We start from the raw sequence: 17,827 nt of genomic DNA, 5'->3' as shown, positions 1-17,827 counted from the left end.
CCAAGCTTCTAACTCTACAGGCCCTACCTTCACAGACTCTACACCTTAGTCAAAGTATGTGGCTTGGCCGTTTCGTCACATGGGCGTAAGGTGAAATATGTATTCACATTTCATTATTTTTTATTATAAAATAGTTCTTGTAATAATGAAACAGCCAAGCCACATATTTTGACTAAGGTGTAGAGTCTGTGAAGGTAGGACCTGTAGAGTTAGAAGCTTGGCTCTACAAGATATCTGATAACTTTTTGTCAGTGCGAGCATTATGGTTTCGTCTTGGCAACATTTTACATGAAAATGTTTTTGGTGGGATTTCACTTCTTTTTGTAAGTTGCTTCCATCCCCTAATTTAAAGGGTTGCGCGTGTGATTTAAGGACCTACTATTAAAAATCCTGAAATACGTACTTGGGGGGCATCTTTTATATACAATCTGCTTTTTTACTGATTCCCCATACAAACTTCAACCCCCTTTTTCCCCTAACGCCTTTTTCCACCCCTTTTCACCCTTACGGGGTGATTTTGGGGTTGAAACTATTTTATATCCTTCCCCATAACAACAATTATCTACATACCAAATTTCAACTAAATCGGTTCCGCGGTTATCGATTTCCCATACAAAATTCCACCCCCCTTTTCACCCCCTTAGGGGCTAATAATTTCAAGTTTTTGAATTTTTTTGTTGTTTGTGGACTAATACTATCTCACATACCAAATTTCAGCTTCCTAGGACTTCAGGAAGTACCCTAGAGGTTTTGATGATCAACAGTGAGTGAATGAGTCCGTGACGAAATCGGGGTTTTTTAGACATTAATAAAATCCAAAGTATAAGAGCTATGCAATTGAAATTTTTTATGCTTACTAAGTCCACTATTGACATCATATCCCGAGAGTTTTGTTTATCTGGTATAATCCAAACCCAAGTTAAGAGGGTTCAAAAAAACGACGAAGCGCTTCGAGAAAAGGTAGGTAGTGCCCTTGCGCTTCGCTTTGCTCGTCTTGGCGGGGGCACTACCGTGCCCCCAGATCTAATGACCTAACTCTCAACTCTGTTGGTTTTGGGGCAAGGCTCCATACAAAGTTGCCCATGGTCCTTTTACTCTTTCGTTTCGTCTATCAAATGTATAACACCGCAACACTCAAATAGTTGAGTCAATAACTGGGTTTGTTTTGTAACAGCGGCGCCGACGCCGGCACGGACTCCGAGTGTCACCGTCACCAGCGGACATCCAAGGGTGAGGCATTTTATTTCGATGCAAATATTTCACCAACCTTCTGCTACTCATTTTTGCTGGTCAATTAAATAGCTACTTTTTTTACCAAATCATAGAACAAGTATCGTGCGTGTTTTCGCAGGCTGTCATTTCTAAAAAAAGTTAGCAGTCTTTTTACGATTTGTATATGTTTACACAAATTGAGTGGAAGGATTAAAAATACTCGTACGAACTTTTCGAAAGGGACCCTTATGGTGCAACTCTGTCTGTCTGTCACATTGCTAAATATCTCGAGAACTACTGAAGCTATAGATTTGAAATTTGGAATAGGTACTTATGAACAATGCTAACCCAAACAAATTGGAATTGGATTTTTTTTATTTTCTTTTTATTAATTATGAAAAATTCCCAATATAAAGAGGGTGCAAAATTTCAAAGTCAAGTTACTAGGTCGAATCGGATATCATTTGAAAGAGCTCGAATTGAATATTACAAAACCATTTTTATTTTATTTTTCAAAGAGAAAAAAAAAACTTATGAAGGAATACGTGAAAAAAATACCAGTTAAACGAGCTCGCACTTGACCGGTTTTTTTTATTGTGGTTAGGGCGGTCGCGCACTGAACTACACGCGCGTGATCGTGGCCAAGCGGCGCGGCGGCGCGCGCGGCCCCGCCGCCCCGCCCCGCCCCGTGCTGCTGCGTCGCACCGTGCGCCTGCTGCGCGACCACTGAACACTGTCGACATAAAGTAGCCGTCAGTAGAACTTGCGAACTATGTAAACAAACCGCCATATTGAAATTGTCTCTGAATGATGAATTTACTAGTGATGGGCAAGACTCTTACTTACTACTTTACTAATGTTAAACCATATCGAATAATAAAATACCAAAATTAAAAAACAAGTAGTTACTTATTTTTAATTTGTTTAATCACGATCATAAGACAAATTGGTACTTAAGAATGATGTATTGATGTATTTTACAACCGCGGCGGTAGGTGCAGAGCGTGAGTTGGGTAGTGTGTAGCGGGGTTATATCACAAACTTTAGTCACAACACTACCTATCATAGACAATTGTAGAATTTAAAAAAAAAAACAAAAACGTCATTCCATCAGGTCCTAATAACCTAACTTATGAAACAATTTTAAACTTTTAATTAAATATCCAAGATACAGTTATAAATTTATGTATTTTACGGAACGGACAGTTTCAATAGTGTATATGTGTATAGTGTGAATTGTGTTTGATGGGGTAGTGTGAAAATTCAAGGAGAAACAGTCTCAAAACAAAGTTACATTGTTTACATAGTTCGCAAGTTCTATTGACGGCAACTTTACAGCGTTATTCACAAACGTCTGCCAAGTTAATCAGCTGATGATCGTGGTTTGTCCCTCTCCATGGCATAACGACAGGGAAAAACTACGATCATCAACTGATTAACTTAGCAGACGTAGGAATAACGCCAATAATGTACAGAAATATACGTGGAATGTATCGTTATCAGGTGACACTTCATGAATTAATTAATTATAAGCGTAACGTAATCCTAATAAAGATTTTGTAAACAGTTGTGTCTTTGATATTATGTACTTCGTTCCTGTTTTGTTTTTGCCTTAGGTATCTAGGTAAAAAGAAAACCAAATACCCAAGTCCGGTTATAATCCAAAAAATAATAATATTATCACGGAACACATGCTAGACGCTGACACCGACCTCCGTACCTTTGTTTTAATCAATGTACTTGTTACGGATCTTTTTGTATGAAAAGTTTCATAGTTCACCGCTGAGTGACTTATCAGTCTGTAGTGTACTCGGTGCAACTGGCCTTAAGTTTTGACTCATGATGGACTTGGTGTAGGTAAACAGTTAGTAATGTCGACTCCACTCCAATGATTGGCTCCTCAATCTTTAGACTGGCCTTTAAAGGTCAATATTTGGTAAGTTTTCTCTAGCTTTATCTTGAACAGACATTAAGTAAAATAATTGAAACATCATTTAAAGTTATAAACAAATAATCAAAATGACTGGCCCTTGAAATAACACATGCACAGTCTGTGCTATTTTGGTGCTATCAAAATCGCTGCACGACGAATACGGAACGTTTTCACCACAAGACGGGAAAACGCTGCTACGCGCTACGACGTGCTACGCCGCGTAGGGCGCCAGTGGGAGGACGTTACGTTAAAACTAGTAACAGGCCAACTCAAACGTACACTGACACCAGAATGACATCTAAATGATGTTATTCAACTATCGTGTATTTCATAGTAGGTAGCAGTGTACTTTCGAAGGTAAGTGTAGGTACACAAGTACATGAGGGACAAAGTGAAGAAAAACTACGTTTGTGGATAGAGGCTTAGTATTATCACAGTGCAGTTCAGTACATTTTTGTTGACATAACACGGGTTGCTCTATGATGCGTGCATACGTCTCGACGGCACGTGCGGAATGGCGCGGCACGCACGCGCGAGGCCGCGCGGCGCGCGCAGCCGCGCACGGTCGCGCTCAGTCGCGTGTCGAGCACCGCCCGGCGAGGTACCGTGTGTTGCTGCCCTAACGCGCGGCGCCGCGCGGGCTGGCCCGACTTAACCTACTCTACTCTACGACCCGCTTACCCTACTCAAATCCCATTAACTCTGGTGCTAATTGGAATTTAGACACCAATTAGGATTTAAGAACCTTTTAAGGCTTTTCCATTGGATATGTGCAAAGTAAATCTAAGTTAAAAGCTATCAAAACCGTTTGTAGCAAAGCTACGCTCCCACAAAGCAAACGATTCAAATTGGTTTATATCGTGTATATTCTTACGATACGCAGATTAGGATGTGATTAATAGAAAATCAACCTTTCAATCGGTTACTAAATAATTCTAACTAATGGATATCCTAAAAAACCATTTCGCACCAAATGTCTTCGCATTAAAAATCCCGTCGTTATCCTTTGGTGGCTGACATTGTGGTCAAGGGTCAACCGTGTGGCCACGAGAGCCCGAACGCGGCGGTGCTCCACTTTCCGCGGTTCGATCGCTCGCTGTAAACACCGCATGCAATCCTAGCTACCCCGCCTCCAAGCGGATTACTTAGCTACCGTCTCTTATATAAACTTACTGTTTATATCTTTATATGTAAGTGATTCACGTCTATCAGTGTTCGGAATACAGATCGGACCTTTAGTGAAATGGACTCTTGACTTGGGTAATATACTAGGTGTGTATAATACGTACAATTGCGCGAATATGCCCCGTTTGTGTCTTTGGCGATTGACGTTCGGTCTACGTACCTAATACTACATTTCTACAAGAGATCTAGTAGAGCTGTACGGTAAATAAAGACAAAGCTAAGCTACGTAAAACGTTTCTATATTACCAGTGAGAATCGTGAAAATAAAGGATTCTAATATATAGTTGGATTCAAAACTATTACATTCGCATTATTGCACAGTTCCAGTGGAAAAACAGCTAAACGTTCGTATTGCGGTGAATATTTGCTAAAGAACACGGGATTTCTGTGTAAGCAGGTCTGTAAGCGAGAGTGAAGTCAAGTCTGGGCGCTTGCTGTGTTTAAATTATAATGCCATGACTTAGGGATTAGCCTTATGCTTGAACCAAACCTCTTGAACCTGCAGTACTCACGCTCGTAGTATTTTTTCTTTTACGCCTAAGATTGCCGTTGCAGTTCCTTTGCCAAGAATGAAGAAGGCTGGCCCTAACTCAGCAACAGTATAGCCGTGTGTGCGTTGAGCTGGTGATGGTGGTGCATTCCAGACGCAGAAGCATTGCTGCCCCATGTCCTGACGGCCCGGCGTCGGCGATCCTCGCGCGGCGGAGACAGGTACCTACCATTTTTCTATACCACTATGTGTAAACTGATTGTGTACTTCTAAGAGCCACTTGCACCATTCCACTAACCAGGGGTTAACCGGTTAAACCCTGAGTTACCATGGTTACCAGTACAATTTGACACTGGGTTAACGGTTTAACCGCTTGACCCCGGGTTAGTGGGATGGTGCAAGTGGGCCTTAGACTACTTAGGCTTAGCTCTCAGACAGGCAGGAATAGTTATCCCCAGTTCATGACGGCTATGCGTTGACAATCCTCGAACTCCTCTTGCGGTAGTGATTAGTTCTCACTCCTATAAATATACAGACCTGTGTGTATGCAAACGATTTAATGATAAGTATAGGGTATAGGTACCAGACAGACAGGATAAGCTTTCCAATACCGATGTATCCTAACGGCCCGGTGTATCCCCGTGAGGCGAAGACACGTTCAAATCCAATTAGTCTGAGAAGCCGGCATTGACTCTAGGTGACTTAAATCTTGCTCTTGCTCTATACTTAAGGTTTATCTACGCCTTGGATGCCCTTAGATGCCTTGGATGCCTGTCATTACTTAGCATACACGAAGATGAAGTGTGTAACTTAATTAATTGTTATTTGGATTTATCATTTGCTAAACCCATTGACGTATATCTCAGGACGGGCCTTACGGGCACTAAAAATGTGACTAGTTCAGCGGTGTTACTCACGAATTCGAGCCAATCGTGCAGTCTAACGCAACTAGTTGCGACCAATCGCGCGAGTGTGCGAACTCATCAATTTAACCAATCGCGTTGTAGCGGGGTGTCACACCGCTGTCATTCATGCCCCATTCTTGTTGCCCATAAGGTAATAAATTCCGAGACTCTTCTCTTTCCGAACAGACTGAAGGCCTTTCAGTCTTAGAGAACTGTTGAGTTAACAGGAAAGTTCGCAAAATTTTTCATTCGTGTTTGTTCCTCTAAACCTTCGTGTTCAAACATTATGAAAAGTAAAAAAAATGCATGATAGGAAAAAGTACCAAAACATCATTAAGTTCCGCTTTGCCGAGGCCAAGCTTCTGCGGTGGCGGTGACGGCGGTGAACCTTGGCTTCGGTTTCGTGCAACAAATTGAAGCAAGGTATCGCAAACACCGCTATCTACGGTATACCTACTTGCACTTTAATCCGATTACGGCGAAGCAAAATGCTGCCCTGCTAAACTAAAAACGAGTACTTATTTTAATCGAAAATGTAATGCATCTTTTAATCACCTTTGTTTTTCTTTAAAAAAAATTGTTTTTGCTTAAAGTAAATTAACTTAAAAGTTTAAATTCGATGTTGTCGCGTCCATTTACGTTAATACGTGCATTTTAATGAACGCGAGACGCGCCCCACTTTTTCACCACATCCGTAGGGAATGTCGATACTGCAGCTTTTAAAATATTTCTGAATGAACTAATTTTTATTTGGTTAAGCAGAAACGTCTGCGAACGATGGCCACATAGCTCTGAAGTAAGTGAAAAGTGGAAAAAATTACTATCTCTGGCGAGACTCGAACCCGAGACTCTGGATCACTTGCCATGCAATAGCCCACAGCTTGCCCGACACAGTGAATTTTACACTTTTCATTTATTTCGAAGTTTTGAGATGTCTTTCAATATGCTTGACTATTAGATAGGTACCTAACCTATTGTGGGTAGGTACATATTTTCCCGAAGGTAGCAGTGGGTGGCTTCGTCTGTAAGGTTACTGAAACGAGTCAACCAGTCGGGTATTCGGTTGCGTGTTTAATGTCAATCGCTACCGACTTCTATAGGCTATATACCTATAGTCAAACGGTAATAATTTTCACCTTGAAAGTCATCATTTCATCAATGTTTATGTACACTTTATCCATGAAAACATTTCTTCATAATAATATTACAAAGAAACTCAGATTTAGTGGAATATTTTAGTGAGAACCAGCAATTTTTGATTTATAGAGGTGTACCATATATGTACCTACCGTTGATTACAAATACCTATATGAAAGGAGATTATTCAGATTATATTCGAGTCTTTAACCCTTTTTTCCCGTGTTTATTTAGGATCCTGGCCACATTTATCATTCACCTTTTTTCCATTTTAAAACGGGTTTTTGCTGATATGACACGCGATCATCATAATTAATAGGTAAACCCCGGACCCTCACGATTTTAGTAACCCCCGACATACGAAAATGTTAATTGAGTGTATGAAGGCTGATTCTAATTAACATACTGATAACAATATATTATTATTATATGTGAATGCGCAGGCAGCTTACAGCTGATACGTGCACGTCAATGACCACTTGTGTTTTGTCCTCTTCTTAAGTGTTCATCGAGTTTCTTTTTAAAAGAGTTTATTGAGGATCAGTGACTCGGGCAAACTGTTCCACACTTTCACTACGCGGTTAGATAGGAGTAACATATATAACAATAACAAAATGAACAACAGATTTTTAAAGTTTGAATTCCGCTCGGTTACAAAATAGTTAGTTGCATTCACAAGTCCTATCTTTTGATAAAATCTTAATTGCAGTCGTAATAGTTATAAATTTCATGATCGTGACGTACTCTGTTCGTGTCACAAGTCACAACTGTCACAAAGTTAACGATGTCACCAGCTGTTTAAATCCAATTCGTGATGCGCCCCTGTGTAGTCGTTATCAATTTGTTTTTATTATTAAGGTACATACTTGAACTGCAAACAATTTACATAAGAATAAGGTAAAGGGCCCCTGTTTCGGCAGGTTAAGGCTCTTGAGAGTTTGTATATTACTAAGCAATTTTTTTAAATATTACTAAGCATATCAATACCTTGAAAGCTTTTGAGTAAGTTATATTAGTTCATTGTTAATAATTTAATGTATAAACTATAGGGTTTTAGTTGAAACTTTTTTTTATATGAATATTTTCGTGAACCTCTTATTTGGCTCCCATTTCGTGATACAAATTTAGCTCAGCTCCTAAGTTCGTGAATTCGTGTCCCCTGTTTCGGAATAAAGTTTTCTTAGAGTAATTGGTGATAATTTGCTGATAATCATTTTAAATATTTAACGGTCTTACCTACTAGGAGTAATTGTAAGGTCAAATTTATAATAATATTTAAAAAAATGATAAATTGAGAGCTAGTTTAAAGTTTTTTGTAGGTACCTACTCGTCGTCTTTAATGGTTGAATTAAGACTTCGTAAACCATATGGGTACTTTAATACTTGATTAAAAGCCGAACTATATAAATAAAAAAAATAAAAAATAAAAATAAAAAATAAAAAATTTACAAAAAAAAATTAACTATCTTATACGTTAAAATATAAACATACACAAAAATAAATCAAATAAATTGAATTATAAATAAAATTGTGCTAGTAGTTAATATGAGAATATATGTGGAATATACCTTAAAAATTTAAACTCGGGTCACATTCAAACTCGTTTTATGAGAATTCTAGTGAAAAAAACATATACCGGATTTCGCTCATACGAAAGTTCATGAAATACATTAATTGTTTTCTAATTTATTTTTTTAATTATCTTCGTTGTTCTATTTAAAAACAAGCACCCAAAATGTATCTATAAAATCCTTGATTCGTTAGTGGCACGAAATAGGAGGCACACGGAAAATAAAATGACCGCTATTTCGTGAGTCGATTTATTGCAATTTTAAGGTATTTCTATGCATATATTCAATATTTTTTCTTATCAAATCAATTACTAAGGAACCCACAGAAACACTCCCAAAAACTTTTATTCGAATGGGTTTAGCTTTTCCTTCCTATAAGCTTAACAAGTGAGAGCGCGCACCTTACGCCTAAAAAAAGTGCACGCATACAACACAGCTGTTCGCGGCCGTCTGACAGTTTCGACCTTGGAGGATATAATCAAACGGAGACGCCATGTCTGTAATTTTCTGTACAAAACAGTCTGCCGATTTTTGCGGGGGAGGGGAACGTCAAATGTATGCGTAACGTAAAAATAGCCATGTCAGATAAACGTCAGTCCATACATTGTGTATGACCGTTGGCCGCCTATTTTCGACAGAGGGGAAAGCCTGTTAATGGCTACTCCGTTTAGTTGTATCCTCCAAGGTTTCGACCGTCATATTACTCTCAGTTTAATCACTAAAATATTGGTTATTATTTTATTGAAGAGATTAAATAATACAGATTTTTTCCATATGTATAATTTAAATAAAAAATACTTGAATTCCTTATTATTTGCGCCAGAAACAAAACTAACGAAATAACGTACTAACACGAACTTGGGGCCCTTTACCTTATTTCTTGGAATAACAACAAATATTAAACGGAATATTTTAGTAAGAAAGGTCGATTTGGATTCACAGTAGCATAGAGAAATAAACTATTAGGTATTGTTTCACTATGCTAATAGTAATTCTACGACTTGCTACGAGCTACGACGTAGCACATTATAATATTGCTTGGCAAAGTTCACTAGTTGGTAGAAACGATTTTTAAAATGTTTCGGCCCAATTCGAACTTTAAGTTAAGATACGTCCAATATTAACGGCCTCCGTAGCCTAGTCGGTAGTGACCCTGGTTACGAAGCTAGAGGTCCCGGGTTCGAATCCCGGTAAGGGCATTTATTTGTGTGTTAATCGCAAATATTTGGTCCATAGTTATGGATGTTTTCTATGTATTTAAGTACTTATATGTATACAGGGTGTCCCAAGAAGTAGTGATATACTGAAGCTGGGAGGTAGAGGACCTAGAGGGCTATCTGAATCACCCCCATGTATGTTCCGCGATTTTTCGTATTTTCGGAGTTATGATTTTTTTTAATTTTTCACCTATCGCCGAGTACGATGAGATTTTTATTTATGGTGACGTGAATTATTGCGGTAGATGCTTGATTTTTTTTGTGTGCTACGCTGATAGATAGGCCAATTCAGTATGGTAACATTTACTATCGTTAGATCTTTGAATGGAATTTAAAAAAAACATTAATGCCAAGAAAGATAAAATTACCCAGTATGTTCACAACTTCAAGGGCGCTTAGAAAAATAAAACATACTGGGTAATTTTATCTTTCTTGGCATTATTTTTTTTTAATTCCATTCAGAGATCTAACGATAGTAAATGTTACCATACTGAATTGGCCTATCTATCAGCTTAGCACACAAAAAAATCAAGCATCTACCGCAATAATTCACGTCACCATAAATAAAAATCTCATCGTACTCGGCGATAGGTGAAAAATTAAAAAAATCATAACTCCGAAAATACGAAAAATCGCGGAACATACATGGGGGTGATTCAGATAGCCCTCTAGGTCCTCTACCTCCCAGCTTCACTATATCACTACTTCTTGGGACACCCTGTATATATATTATATACATCGTCGTCTAGTACCCACAACACAAGCCTTATGAGCTTACCGTGGGACTAGGTCGATTTGTGTAAGACTGTCCCATAATATTTATTTATTATTTATTTATTTATAATATTAGGTCTAGATACAATATGGATCGTAGGTATCTAGACCTATTAATTTAACGTATCTTAAATTTCGAATCGGGCCGTGTATCTTGAATTGATATTTACCTAAGCCAATTCGAACGCAAACTAGCTAACACCAAAATTATATTTGTATCATGTTATTTAGTCATTGTGCGTCGCGTTCGCGCCAATACATGTACGAACAAGTACGAGCGAAATGCACGAGAACCATAAATTACATCAGTTAGATATCATTCTGATATCAGTGTACGTTCAAATTGGCCTGTTAGCTTTAACATTACTCGCAGCGGGACCAAGTTATATGACGGTGGCTGTATATCATTTGGAAACCGAGACAGATGAGTTAAATAATGTCAACCAAGTTTAACTGCAATCTCGAAATGAATATAAAATATTCATAAGTAATCAGAGAGTATGTTCAGCATCATACACTATGATATATACCACTACAAACAGTAAATGCCACTCCTTAGTACAAAATTCATGTAAGTAATACCTAGTATATTGCTACGAAGCAGTGGCATTTGCTAACAAATTTACAATTCTAAAATTTGCCTATCTGATGTGATAATCGAACTTCAGTCTAACCTACCTTACCTTTAGGTACCTACCTTAGGTAGCTTCTTAAGGTATATTTATGATACCTATTGGAGGCAAACGAACAGACGAAGGCGCGAAAGCTTTCGATATATGCTTGAGGATGGGATTATTCCTTTAATTAATATAAAAATATCAAACAAGTTTATATATCCGTTCGCCATAAAGATGGACTATTGGAGATCGCACATCGCGGCGCGATGCACTCGGTGCAAGAGTGGGCGGCTATCTTATCCAGTAGTGCACTCAGCGTGGAGGGTGCTTGCGTGCAGAGCCTTTGGCTAATGTTGCTTCTTTGCATACAGTGACGTCACGTCACGACAGCGTTTGCGTTTTTCTCAGTTTGTGTTTGATAAAGAACATAACCAAATAACTTTTACAGTACATATGGTGCTATTTTCCCGAACTAGTGCGGGAAATAGCAACTTTCCGTGCATATGTCGAAAGTTTAAAGTGCTATAGGTATGTACTGTAAAACGTTGTACGATACACGTGCGAATAGGGAATTCGCAACTCGTGTCGATTTAAAACACTCCCTTCGGTCGTGTTTTAATTTATCGCCACTCGTTTAGAATTTCCTCTTTTCCGCCCTTGTACCGTAAATAACTAATTAGAGTAGGTACTGTAATACTAAATTTTGGAACTAAGGTTTACCGAAGGAGTTAAAACAAACAACCCGATAGTGAACAAGAACCATTTAATTGTCGGGCTAGTTAAAGTTAATCGGTTTACACTTAATCGCTACAATTTATCAGTAGAAAGTTAAATTATAAATACTGTGTCTCTATTTGACCAGGTTCTAAATTTTTATTGGTGACACTTGGTCGATTGCGCTATTCATAAGGTAAAACTAAAAGGGTAAGTAGTCCAAAATCGCAGTTTAGGAAAAATAGTGTAAGGCTTAGCTGCTCAGTAGCGACAGTCGACGGCTCTCTCGACCGGCTGGCCGGAGGTTCCAATAGCTCCGATTCTGGCAGGGCCAGCTGCCCTGGCCGTCTGGCACGGGATCGGGCCACTTTGCTACTTTACCGCCCTAGGGCGGGATTAAGGGCAATACGTGCCTATGTCAAAAATTTAAAGGGCCATATGTACTGTAAAACGTTGTACAATAGGTACACGTGCGAAAAGGTAATTCGCAACTCGTGTCAATTCCTTTCGGTCGTGTTTCAATTTATTGCCACTCGTTGCGAATTTCGTACTTTTCGCACTTGTATCGTAATGTACTATTATGTTACAAACGTTTTGACATTTCCACTCCACCCAAGTCCCGAGGTAATGGTTTATCTGAAGAAGACTAAGAATTTCAAACAAGAAAGCTACGCTTCTGTGACGTCTTTCTCAGTTAATATGGTTAAGCGTGCAGCCCCTCCCACTTACGTCCTACGGCGCTAAGGTCATGCTGCAGGGAAATAAAAAGCAACGGCTTTTAGCCAACAACGTAACGGAGCGTTAAGCTCGGCGATCCTTAATTATTCAGGGTTCCGGCGCCTGTAGGCGAGCGTAATTCGATGCACTCGTTACTATTTCATTTGGCTCCAAAAATGTATTGCGAGAAAGCTGTAATGTCTTGGTCTTAGCTATGAGGAAATTGGTTGGTAACGCTGGCGGCGCCGATCACCTTACATTTCTTTTTCAATGGTGTGTACCCATGTGTCATTAAATATCCGTAACTTCGTCTCAGTCACTGGACAATTCGTTCAATTGTTTACCGTATTCTCGCAAAATTCCACATTCAAACTGTGTTTTAAATGGCTGTTACTGCTGTTAGGCGTTTTGGGGCTGTGTGGATGGCGGTCGACGTTGGCAGCGTCGAGCAATGTCGTTCAGAGCATTTTTTTCGTAGCCTTCGGGCCAGGGGGCTATAGCCAAGCCATTGACAAACGCCAAACGAAAAGTAAAAATGTAATGTATACACTCTATTCTCTTTGATATTACATATGACTAAACCTTGCTGTAGGTACTGTAACTTTAGCAGTCTATACTTTTGTATGTGGGTGGGTGTTTGTGTTCTGCGTTCCAGCATAGCGTCAAAACTTTGTAGGTAATTGATTTTGATGGACGAGGCTTCAATAGATTAGAGGCCACATTTCTAACCAACTATAAAAAGGAGGAGCTTCTTTAAAAAAATGTAGTGGGGTAAAGTTTTTCAAACGTCGCATTCGATGTTTCTTCTATATAATAGTTCAGGTCAGCATCCATAGTAACGGATGAAACAATAATCCAATGAGCGAGAGTTCGCGTTCGAAAGTAACTATTTGATATAATTTATCTAATTGTTCTACAAACTTACAGAGACATACAGAGAAGCTTTTGATGCTGACTGTACTACATTAGGTACTAGTTACTAATAGAGAAACTTGCCAGAAATTCGATTTTATATGTATTCTTTAACACGTGTAATGGTATGTTCCTTGTCAAGGCAACACGCGGCCATGCGTTGATAAATCCTTTGCGGATCGCATTGTTTTCGTCACTATTTGAAACTAAGTTACCTACATTCCTAAAAATAAAATAGACGAAATGTAACTAATCGCAATTAATTTTGAACAATTAAAAGAACTTTTTATAGCGGAGCAGTGCAGTTTAGCGAGCAGTGGCAAACGAGACTAATAAAGCTAGGAAGGTTGTGATTTGTAAATAGACTTGCGGGCTCAGCACGGTTCCATTTTTATTGACTATCACTATGCCCGTCACTTTCGCACTTACATACTTGTTAGAACGTGACAGGCATGGTGATAAACGATAAAAATGCGACCGTGCTACTAGGGCTGGTTTATTATTTTTATAAATCCAAATATTCGCTAGCGTCAATCCGTGTTTCAAAATTGCCTTATTACCTAATTGACCTCCTCCAAATTGATCAATCAATAGGTAAGTACACTTCTGTGTCTGAGGATAAGAAAATATCTAATCTTATATTTAAAAAAATATTCGTATTAAAAGTGATCGGAGGGCTGGCATCAGGCATCCACCGAGATAATTTTAAGCTGCCAGCATTTTTGGCACAATGCCACGGGGGCACTTTTTGGATGTCATGTATTTTGGGTTAGATTGGTTTTAGTATTTAATTTTTATATTTTAGATGCACCCTCATTACACTGACTGAGTGTTTACTTTAATATTTTGATATTTAAATTAATTATTTATATATATATTATTTATTTATTATTATAAATATCTACGTTAACTCTCTTCATTTTGCAGGGCTAACGCCCTATCCTTAGCCCCGCCGGGACACTCGACGACTTTAACGACTAAACTTTGTTTCTGTTAGTTTACAAGGCTATCCATCTTTATGGGAGAATGCCATCACTCATTGTCTAAAAACACCCGTCCTTAGGCGAATGACGAGGTGAATGGTTTACCATAGAAAAAACATCTACAATTATCTAAACCTTCACCTCAGTTATTCAAAATGTATGAAACGGTAGGTATTTGTTTTGTTTGCAATTTCAAGAGTGGACCCAAAGTTGCTCAATATAATCTATCGGCCTTGCAGCACTGGCTGAGGCAAGGATCTAGCGGGTAGTTAAGCTTCCCTTCTCACACTTCCCCCCAAACCTCCCTCCTCCTTTTGAACAACGGAAAAATTTGTAAATCCAAGAGAGCTGCTTAAAAACTGCGGGTTAAGGTTTTTAGTCGGTAAGAGTCCGACACTGTCTGGGCCTCCCTTCCCAGTCGTCCATGATGGATTTTCCCCCCAAAAAAAAAAAATAATCTATAAATTCAAGTCTCAAAATATGGTTAAGGGTTGAAAAAAAAAACACCCTAGTTGTAGACGCAGGAGTCATAATATGAGTAAGGAGGCCGATTCTGCCTTAACAATTTGTAAAAATGTTGAACTTGCAATGATACGACCTTGACACGACTCCCAACTGCATTTCGCTCGCATCAATCAGCGTGAGCAATATTTAACACGTTCACTGCCAGCGACCCGCCAGGCGGGTTCTCTTTTCGTAGGCGATTTTAGCTGCATACGGTTTTTCTCGGTTGCGCTCGTATAGCTCGCGCTAGCTAAATCAATTCTTGGATGAATCGGTCGTTAGGTATTAGGTTTCTCCAATAATATTAGTTTGTTTAACACAAGTATACTTTAAGAAAAATTTATTTATTATACAAAAGGTTAATGGTATATAAAAAATCATACAAAAATAACTTAAATACCTATATCTAAATATTAAAATATTTTAATCTAAAAGACCTCCGCGTGTTGTACCGGGTGCAAATTTTTCTTTAGTAAAATTATTGAAAAAAAAAAGTATACTTTAAATGAGGAGTGTCTTTTCAAAAGGGTTTATTTTTTCTGGGAATCTATTTCTAAATTGGACTTTAAGTTTTCTTGAGCAAGGTTCTCTCTAGAAGTACCGCTAAGAAAAAAATAAACCCTTTTGAAAAGACACTCCTCAAATGTAATGTTTGTTGCAGAGAGGCGTGGGGGCGCTTGCGCGGGGCATGTGAGCGCGCGGGCGCAGCCGCGGCATGCCGGGCGGGCGCCGGGGGCTCGTGGCCCCGCAGAACACCTTCCTCGAGAACATCATCCGCCGCTCCTCCAGCCAGCGTCAGTATACACATACTACACACTATTCTTCTTGAGGCGCGCCTAGGGCTTAAGTGTCCCACATATCCTAAGACCTTGTTTGGGGACCTAACCTCTATCACTACTTAATCATCGCAGCGTCCCTAAAGCAGTCGTCATAACCGATAAATCTACCTACTTTGTAGTATGGCTGTTTTGATTCATCAGAACATCAGCTTCTGTCAATACGAGTTCTACTTCGGAGCTTCCGACGCCTTTGCATCGTTAGTATAGTCTTCATTGACGAATTACACATTGAAGTGTAAATATAAATATATTATAATTATACTTCTTTATTTCCTGTTAGGTACAGTCACCACACGGGATTGATACGCCATTTAGGGTCCTAGCTAAATTGGTTGATCCATAATACTTACGCTATGAAATGTCCAATTGCGCTAGAACCCTAATTGGCGTAACAATCACGGAGCGTGACTGTACAAGTCGTTCTCGCATAAAATGAAGTACCTATTTATATAATAGTAGGTAGGTACTTTTTAAATTACAAATCTCAATTTACCAAGAATTTCCGTCTTGGACACCTACAGCATTATGAATGGTCGTTCACAAACTATTTATGTTGCAGCAGACAGCAGCTTCCTGCTGGCCAACGCTCAGATAGTGGACTACCCCATTGTGTACTGCAACGAGACCTTCTGCAAGATGAGCGGCTACAACCGCGCCGAGGTACTGTGAGCTGCTGTGCATGGAGAAATTATGAATGAATTCATTGATAAAGTCGCCATGCACTTTTACGGCTGGTACATATGATTTCTCATAATTAATCCATTCACTTTCCCTTGACATACATGGTGATAACGCAATTATTACATTAAATAATACAAATAATACACGGTGGAAAGTAGATGGTAGTATTAAGTGTAGTAAGTGGTAGTAAGTACCTATGGTACTAGCAAGTGTAATTGGTATACTGTAACCGTTCTTGTGGTATTAAATAAATAAATAAATGGGGGTCACATTCAGTAACTTTTAACGTCCTCTATTATTGGCTTTCTATTGATCAGTACTAAACTCCACACTGTATTAAACCTGTCACAAAGTTCAAAAGACAAAGATGTAGTACAACATCATGCTAACGAAAAAATGCATGTGAGTACTCCTTCCCCTGCAAACCTTACTTTCAAGCATACTCTTTTAGTTCAAGTTCTGAACATTCTGTTCTACTTAGTTCTGTTTTACTTCATAACACACCTTTTTGAACTTTAAATCGAGGATGTTCTGAAGAATTGTACCTACAAGTTTTCCGAGTGTCAAGTTATGCGTTATAGGTGGTGCATCCCTTTTGGCTGTACCTCATGAAACATGATCTACCAATCTGTCCATACAGGTGATGCAGAAGTCATGCCGCTGCGCGTGGATGTACGGCGAACTGACAGAGAAGGAGGCGGTGGAGCGTGTGGACCGCTCGCTCGACCACCACCTGGCGGACCAGTTCGAGATACTGCTCTATAAGAAGAACCGTGAGTTGTTTTACAGTTTTATATATGCTCTAGTAACACGGCAGACACATACTGAGCCCGGCGGAGTTAAAGTCTCTCGAGATCAATAAGGTCCTGCAGCTGTTTGAAGTTGCAGATTTGGATCGAGAGTTGTAGTAGGTGGCGATCACAATAGATCAGGGATGGTCGCAGTGATATATAGGCTGTGGAGCCTTATATAGACCCTAACAAGAAGAAGAACACGGCCGTCACTTTCGTTAAAACTAAGGCTTGTGGCATTTCTAGCTTGCCGAACGGACCCCAGGCTCCCCAAGTGAGCCGCGGAAAAATACCGGGCTAGACGACTTTTAAACCGATGGTCGCAAGTTCGAACCGTAGTCCGTAGCACTGATTTTCACATCGTACATAAGTACACTGACGTACATAACTTCCGTGAAAATCAACAAGTTTGTCTGCCTACAAGTATTCCGGTTTATCTCTGGGTTGCAAGGTCAGATGGCAGTCGCTTTAGTTTAGTCAAAACTACTTAGAGATTGCTACGCAACTTATTGAGATTAAGTTCTTCTTTAGGATACAATCAGGATTTGGAGAACTAACAAATTTCAGTGCGCAGAAGCCGTAGAGATAGATATTGTCTTCGCTGAGCGGATGCGTAACAATTTTTATCTACCTACTGTGCATAAC

The 17,827-nt window shown here is 39.2% G+C and overlaps 2 protein-coding genes across 4 annotated transcripts in view; one reads left to right on the top strand and one right to left on the bottom strand.

Moving 5' to 3' along the window:
• The window catches only part of LOC134653594 (large ribosomal subunit protein uL14m), a 313,686-nt gene that overhangs the window by 184,635 nt on the left and 111,224 nt on the right, over positions 1-17,827 (bottom strand). The gene's annotated exons all lie outside the window — the stretch shown is intronic.
• LOC134653521 (potassium voltage-gated channel protein eag) overlaps positions 4,872-17,827 on the top strand; it is a 30,236-nt gene continuing 17,280 nt past the window's right edge. For 2 of the 3 annotated variants that reach the window (XM_063508895.1, XM_063508893.1), the window contains exons 1-4: positions 4,872-5,041; positions 15,533-15,665; positions 16,270-16,370; positions 17,032-17,164. In XM_063508895.1, coding sequence (XP_063364965.1) covers positions 15,587-15,665; positions 16,270-16,370; positions 17,032-17,164 — 313 coding nt within the window. In that variant the 5' untranslated portion in view covers positions 4,872-5,041; positions 15,533-15,586. The remainder of the gene's footprint in view (positions 5,042-15,532; positions 15,666-16,269; positions 16,371-17,031; positions 17,165-17,827) is intronic. The other variant, XM_063508894.1, reaches the window with a different exon arrangement.

Source organism: Cydia amplana, chromosome 13 (genome assembly GCF_948474715.1).
Source record: "Cydia amplana chromosome 13, ilCydAmpl1.1, whole genome shotgun sequence".
NCBI lineage: Eukaryota > Metazoa > Arthropoda > Insecta > Lepidoptera > Tortricidae > Cydia > Cydia amplana.
Note: the sequence above shows the minus strand (reverse complement) of the source record. Positions and strands in the feature narration are given on the sequence as shown.